General features: G+C 58.3%; 1 protein-coding gene across 1 annotated transcript in view; it reads right to left on the bottom strand.

The window, feature by feature from the left end:
* The window catches only part of CFAP74 (cilia and flagella associated protein 74), a 52,926-nt gene that overhangs the window by 10,092 nt on the left and 35,710 nt on the right, over window positions 1–7,124 (bottom strand). Inside the window, exons 18-24 of the mRNA XM_035019978.1 lie at window positions 5,056–5,126; window positions 4,486–4,608; window positions 3,545–3,666; window positions 1,925–2,053; window positions 1,751–1,838; window positions 1,098–1,271; window positions 309–442 (exon numbers count right to left, since the gene is read on the bottom strand). Coding sequence (XP_034875869.1) covers window positions 309–442; window positions 1,098–1,271; window positions 1,751–1,838; window positions 1,925–2,053; window positions 3,545–3,666; window positions 4,486–4,608; window positions 5,056–5,126 — 841 coding nt within the window. The remainder of the gene's footprint in view (window positions 1–308; window positions 443–1,097; window positions 1,272–1,750; window positions 1,839–1,924; window positions 2,054–3,544; window positions 3,667–4,485; window positions 4,609–5,055; window positions 5,127–7,124) is intronic.

Here is a 7,124-nt window from a genome sequence, read left to right as displayed (position 1 = left end):
CATGCTCACACACACATCCACACATGCACGCTCACATGCATGCACACACTAATACTGCTCCCATGCTCATACTATCATACACATGTACACACACACACACACATACACACACAGGGGCGAGCGGGCCCAGCAAGCAGGGTCCCGGATCCCAGGAGCCTGTACCTGGGTCTGAGGTCCCGGCAGTCAGTCGTGTCTCGGCCCAGCCCCATGGTCTACCCAGCCGGCAGTGCTAGAGGATGGGGGAGGGGCTGCCACCCCTGAGCCAGCTGTAGCCGGCCCTCCACGCGCCCCTTGTCTGCCAGGCTTACCGGTTGATCTCGGACTTGCAGACGAGCTCGAAGTTGTACTCCTTAGCCTTGGTGGGTTGGAAGATCACGTCAAGATGCAGCGTTTCTAGTGGCAGGATTGTCCCAAACCCGTCATTGGGCTGAATGTCCACAAACTGGCGAATGGAAAACCATCGATGCCAAAGTGAAAACACAGTGGTGTTTGTGTATGAGCGAGTGTATGTGAGTATCTGGCTGTACGTGTGTTTGTATGTATGTGAGTGTCAGCATTTTTGTGAGAATGTCTGTCTGTGATCACATGTGCATACGTGAGTTGTCTATATGTATGTATGTGATGTGTCTCTGTGTCTGCATGCAAGGAGCACACGCATGTCTGTGTGCATTATGTCAGTGTGTTTACACACGTGTCTGCATATATATAAGTGGATGGCAGGGTCGGCAGCAGAGCGGACCAAAGAGAGTTGAGGGCAGCCTGGTCTGAGCCTCATCTTGGCTGCCCTGCAGGGCCAGGTAGGCAAGAGTTCTGGAAGGAGGGGAGGGAGAGGAGTCTGGAGTCCTGCCGAGGTGTGGGCCAAAGAGGGAGAGACAGGCTGCGCAGAGAGCATCGAGGCAAGGCGGGGATATGGGCAGTGGGGATGAGGAGGGGGACAGGGAGGGAGAGACCCAGGCGGAGGGGCCTGGAGGTGGGTGTGGGTCCGGAGAGGCCCCCTGGTGCCGGGCATCTGGACCCTGGGGCGGCACCACCCTGGCCCACCCCCCAGCTTCCCGACCCTGTCCCCACCCCGTGCCCCTTCCCACTGAGCCAGGCACCTTGGGGAGCCCGATGAACCCAAACCCCTGGGGCAGGAGGCAGTGGTTGTAGAGGCTGATTTGTGTCCTGACGGCCTCGTAGACGGTGCAGTAGCCAAAGTCCACGGCTGAGGGGTGGAGTTCCAGGTCCGAGGTGGTGACCACAGCATGCACGGTAAACCCCACCGGCTTGAGCTGAAGTGCACAGGGTGAGCGCCTCCTGGTTACTTGCAGTCTATTTCTGCAAATGTCTCCACGCACAATAAAGGCAGAAGCATTGCTTCGACCTTGTGGCCAGACACAGGACTCTCTTTGAAAAGGCCACTTCCCTGTAGTTCCTGACTTGGGAGGACAGGAAAGCAGGTGCGAGAAAAGAGGGGAGGAGCCTCGGGTGGATGTGGTGGGGGGGGTGCGTGAGTTCACACGCGCGTGCACACACATGCACACACTGTGAGTGTGCATGTGGGCACGTGTGGGGTCCGGTGCTGGGGGGACACCTGCCGGCCCTGCACAGCCCCCAGAGGTCTCTTCCTGATCCACAGACACCCTGTCTCATTGCACTGTGCAGGGGCTGCTGGGGTGGGAGACAGATCTGCTGGTCAGGCCATGGGAACCCGCCAGGGCCCTGCCTCCCCACGAGTGCCCAGCATTCCCGGGGAGAGTCCCACGCAGACCTGGTCAGCCACCCAGATTGTCATTGGGGCCTCTAGGACTCTGCTTTCCTTGTCGAAATACTTCCCTGCATCTTCTGGGAGGGAGTGTCTGAAAGAGAGGATGCACAGTGTGGAGGAGGACCCTAAAACTGACCTGTGAGTGGGGCTACACAGCGTGCTCCCCAGGGCGCTCACCGTGGCAGGAACTTGAGCTGCACAGCGTAGGAGGACTGGGCCTGGATGTAGCCTGTCTCCGGCAGGAGCTCCATGTGCTCCCTCAGCTCCTTGCACACTTCAAACTTCAGACGCAGGGCTGCTTTCGACCTGCAGGACACCCAGGGACACCAGACAGCGACGCTGTGCGTCTGCGCCCATGGGACTGACACACTTCGCACAACCCAGGCCCAACGGGTGCGCCGCGTGTCCGGGGAGCGTTCACAGCCCGGCTTGCTAAAGGTTGGCTTTCCTGAGGAGGAGTTCCTACAAACAGAAACCCTGCCATGGAAATACGGCCCCGGTCAATTCTTAGAAACCTGAGTGTTTTCTGGGAAGACTTTTGCGGGGCTAGGCACCGCCCAGTGGGAGGACCTGGAGGGGTGTGGGCACAGGGGTGGGACCCCTGCCTGCCTGGGGCTCTGCCCTACTCCTGCCCAGGCCAAGGTTGGCCCCAACAGGCCTGGGGCCGCTTCCCTTGGTTTTGTCCCCTCCTCCAACTCCGGGGCAGCGGGAGGAGGCAGCGTGGGCCCACCAACCACGTGGGGTACCTGCTTCTAGTTAGTGCCTTGGGCTCCCAGGCCCCCATCTGGGCTCACCTGGAACCTTTCCTTTTTCTACCACAAAGGTCCCCCACTCCCCTGCCTGCCTTTCAGTCTCCACCAAACCAAGTGTCCTGGCCGACTGTCACAAACACACGCCCTGAGTTTACCCCACAGGCCGAGTGCTGCCCCCCACCCTTGGCCCTCCCCCAGAAAGTGGCTGCCCCAGGCACCCTGGGATAAACTGGCAGAGGCCGGCTAGCCCTAGTTTCCCAAACAAATCCACGGGAGCCCCTCCTGAGTCCCCTGATGTTTGTGGTCCTGGAGCTGAGACAGGCAAGTTCCCCACGGACGCAGGGTCACGGGGGAAGTCTGCGGGTCTCCACACCTACCAGCTGGTTCTGTGCTGGAGGTGGCCTGTGAAACCCAGGGGCCTGGCATCAGCAGGTGCTGGGACCAGGCCTGTTTGGGGAACGAGAGCCCCCTGAGCGTTAACCGCGGCATTTGCCTACTTTTCTCCACCTAAGTTGTAGTTCAGTAAAAAGCTTTTAGATATTACTGCTCTGGTATCTGGAAGCCTTTGCAAAACCCTCTAGAGAGGAACTCGCTTCTTTCCTCCGGGCTCCATCCACTTTTCCTCTCATAGCTGTGCTCGGGCTCTCCTGTCTGTGTCCACGAGGTGCCGAGGACCTGGGCGCGGAGGGGGTAGCATCCCCTTGTTGCTGGAGCTGCTCACCACAGACCCAGGGGTTGGAACAACACAGACTTATCCTCCTAGAGTTCTGGAGGTCAGAACCAGACACGGGTCCCACTGGCTAAGGCCCAGCTGTGGGCGGGGCTGCTTCCTTCTGAGGCTCCAGGAAGAATCCCTTTCCTGGCCCTTCCCCGGGTCTAGGGGCACCGCATCCCTGGCCGTGGTCCTGCCTCTGTCTTCCCATCTGATTCCCTCTGTGCCCGACTCTGGCCCTGCCACGCCTCCCGTGACGATGACCATGAGGCCGACCCCCGTGGGAGGTCCTCGGCTGACTTGCACACATGGGTCCCCTGGGTCCGGGCTCACCGTGTGTGCACGAGGACAGACTCCTGGTACAGCCGGTCATACATACACGTCTTCAGATCTATGCTGGGCTTTGGCACCCAGACGGGCACATCGAGAGCAACACCCAGGACTCTGAAATACAACTGAGTTTGAAGGTGCAAAGTCAGCGACATGCGCGGTCGGCAAAGCAGGGGATGCCGGTCAGTGCTAACGCGGCCCAGCCCCGGGGGTCCTGTAACTCTGAACAAGCATCCGAAGGTTAATCGTTAAACCAGCCACATTTTGGAGTTCTGTGGCAGTCTCACGTCATATAATTTAAACAATCCTTTTTATTATCAAAATGTTTGAATATAAAAAGGTAGATTAGTATAATGGATTGTCATGTACCCATCCCACAGCTTCATGATGATCAACATTTTTAGCTGTTTAAAAAAACTCTTTCATTACAGAATAATGCATCTCACAGAGAGACGTACACTTTATAAAACTCTCCCAACTAATACAGATGGGGGCTCAGAGGTCTCCAAAGGACCAGGGACAGAGGGAACCACTTTTTCCCCTCTGCAGCCACTGGCTCCTCCCAGCCAAACCCCGAGTCCTAGGCCTCAGGAGGTTTGGGGGTCTGTGGGGGTCCTGTAGGGACAGGCTGTGCCCAGCAGCCCTCTCGGGCTGGGCAGGGGCCTGGCATGGGAGGCACTGTCCTGGGGTGGAGGCGGTGAGCCGAGGACTCCCCACACCTTCCTCCAGGACCCCCAGCCTGGGAAGGGGGCCACCAGCCCACAGGACGGGACTCATGACACTTAGAACACCCCAGCCAGCAGACCCTAGGCCCCAGGGTCTCTGGGGCAGAGACAAGAAGATTGCAGGATAAAGACAGCACACCCCTCGCAGGGTCGTGGTGGGGCGAGCACAGAGGGGCGGGGACCCCAGGGCCCAGGGCCCGTGCCGTGGTGGGTACTCACTGCCGGGCACTGCTGATTCTTGAACACAACCCTGAACCTGGTTTGGACCTCTCCTGGGACGACCGGCGTGAAGATGACTGGCACTTTGATGGAGCTGAAGGGGCCAATCTCACCCTCTGTCACCTGCGTGGGAAGAGAGAGGCCACAGGTCAGTCAGGCTTCACGTTTCCATCAAGGCACTTCCCCCGTCCTCACCGCGGCCACGTCAGCACCACCCCTTGGAGGACTTACTGCTCAGCGTCACAGCAGAACCCCGCCGTGTGTGCACTTGCTCTCTTGATGACCCGGGGCCCTTGCATGCGCGCGCACACACACCCCATGCTCCCGTGGGGGCGGCCCCACCCGTGTCTTCTCAGAGTAGACCCAGGGCCACTCCGCTGCTCCAGTCCTGCCAGCCCCCCGCTTGGGATGGGGGTGGCCGCAGGCTGTCTGGCAGTGCAAGCTGCCCAGAGGCTGCGAGTCCAGACAAGCCTCGTCTGGCCAAGTGGAAGGGCCGCCCTGGGTCGGGGGAGCAGGTCAGGAGGGCATGGCTGGAGGAAGGGGGCCTGTGAGGCAGCGGGCCTTGCTAACCTCTCCCAGTGAGATCTCTGTCTGTTCCTCGTTGGGAGGTATGGTCACGACAGTGGTCACGGTCACTCCCTCTGATTCTGGAAGAGAAGCAGGTCCAGATGAGATGGCTGGCTGGGGCCGTCACCCCCCCAGGACCACCAGCTCCCAGCCAGCTCCCTCCCTCTGGCCCTGCTCTGCAAAGAGGAATGACCCATTGGCACAGGCGGGGCACAGCGGGGAGGGGCTTCTCAAGTGGACACGGACAGTGGCACCATGGCCTCAGGACTGGAGACTGGGGGCGGGAGAGGGGACCAGAGTTGCCGAGGCCCCAGCTGGGGGAGGTGAGCTGGCTGTGTGTGGCCGGTGGGGTGCAGTGGCCTGAGGGCCAGAGCCAGAGAAGATGGAATGAGCCAGCCCTTTGGGGGCCAGGGGACTGGAGAGTGGGCTCAGAGGGGTTTTCTATTCAGAGGAGGAAGCCAGCAGAGAGGAGGGCTGATGCAGAAGGAGGGGAGAGGTGCCAGGGTACGGCCTGGGGGTGGGAGGCGTTCCTTGGGCCAGTGGAGCAGAGGGACCAAGGACTGAAAGTTTACGGTGGTATCGCCTTCCAAATGTCAAGTCCCCGTTACGTAGTGTGGCCTGTGTGTGTGCCCCGCTTGGTGGGCTGTGCATGCGGACCCACCCCGTGGCTATCTGCCAGGAAGGGCCCTGAAAGCAGATGCTGATTCCTCTTGTCTGAGAAGGTCTTTCCGTGGGCTTTGCTCGTGAAGACACAGTTTGACCGGAGAGGTGAAGGTCAGCACCCTTCCGAGTGCCGTGCCTGGGCTGCCTGGCCCGGCTGCCACGGAGATCCCAGGTGCCCTCTGGTGGCCTGCCCCAGGCCCGCCCCTGACATCCCGAGTGCCTGGCATGGCCGAACGATTCCCCTACAGGGTAGTGTGCACCGTTTCTGGGTCCTGGGGTTGGTCTGGGCCCCTCCAACTTGGCGGACCTGTCACCCCCCTCAGCCACAGCTGTCACCTGGGTGGGGAGGGGCCAGTTGGCTGCCACCACCTTGATGTTTAAGTCCTTGTCTGCTTCAGGAGTAAGCACTATGACAGCCCAGGCCTGAGCCAGGGCAGACCCTGGGGTCACTGTTTCATTCTGCGTGGATGGTGGTTGGGGTCTCTTGGTGTCCCAGCGTGGAACTGAGCTGATCTGTTTGCTAAGAATGTGGCGAACTTTCATCAGTTCTAGAATCGGGCTCGTTAATGATTGCGAAGGCTTCCTTTAATCACGTGTCCGGTGTTGTTCCCTGCGATCAGTCATGGGATATTTGTTCACTTCCGGGATACGAGTTTAGATGTGTTTCAACATTTTAGAACGTTCTCAGCGAGTGTGTCATTAAATACGACCGTTTCCCGACTCGAGGAGACAGATGAGACTTCCTCCCTCTGTCCTCCATGGCTTGTACCATGCTTTCATGTCTCCATGAAATTAGTCTGTCTGCAATTAGAAAGCTCCCTGGGGGGGCGCCTGGGTGGCTCAGTTGGTTAAGCGACTGCCTTCGTCTCAGGTCACGATCCTGGAGTCCCGGGATCGAGTCCCGCATCGGGCTCCCTGCTCGGCGGGGAGCCTGCTTCTCCCTCTGACCCTCCCCCCTCTCATGAGCTCTCTCTCTCTCTCATTCTGTCTCAAATAAATAAATAAAATCTTAAAAAAAAAAAAAAAAAAAAGAAAGTTCCCTGGGTCTCTCCTTAGCAATGTCACTCTACAGTTTATCCCATTGATTGGGGTTCCCATTTCAATGATCACATTCTTACTTCTAGAAGTTTTATTGGGTTCATTTTCCAACCTGCTTCATCTCCTTCTTCGTGATGGTTTTCCATGTATTTAGTGAGCACGCTTACTTTATGTTCAATGTCTGACAATATCAGTATCCGAAACCTGCAAGATCATAGCTCTCTGCTGTTCATGTGAGTTGAATCATTTCTTTTTCACCTCTTTTTATGAAGGAATCATTTACATGCAGTAAAATCCACCCATTTCAGTGTAACCTTCTGCAAGTTTTGACAAATGCATACAGTGTGCACCCACCACCACAGTTGTGACAC

Source organism: Mirounga leonina, unplaced genomic scaffold (assembly GCF_011800145.1).
Source record: "Mirounga leonina isolate KUSES-001 unplaced genomic scaffold, KU_Mleo_1.0 Mir_173, whole genome shotgun sequence".
Lineage (NCBI taxonomy): Eukaryota > Metazoa > Chordata > Mammalia > Carnivora > Phocidae > Mirounga > Mirounga leonina.
Note: the sequence above shows the minus strand (reverse complement) of the source record. Positions and strands in the feature narration are given on the sequence as shown.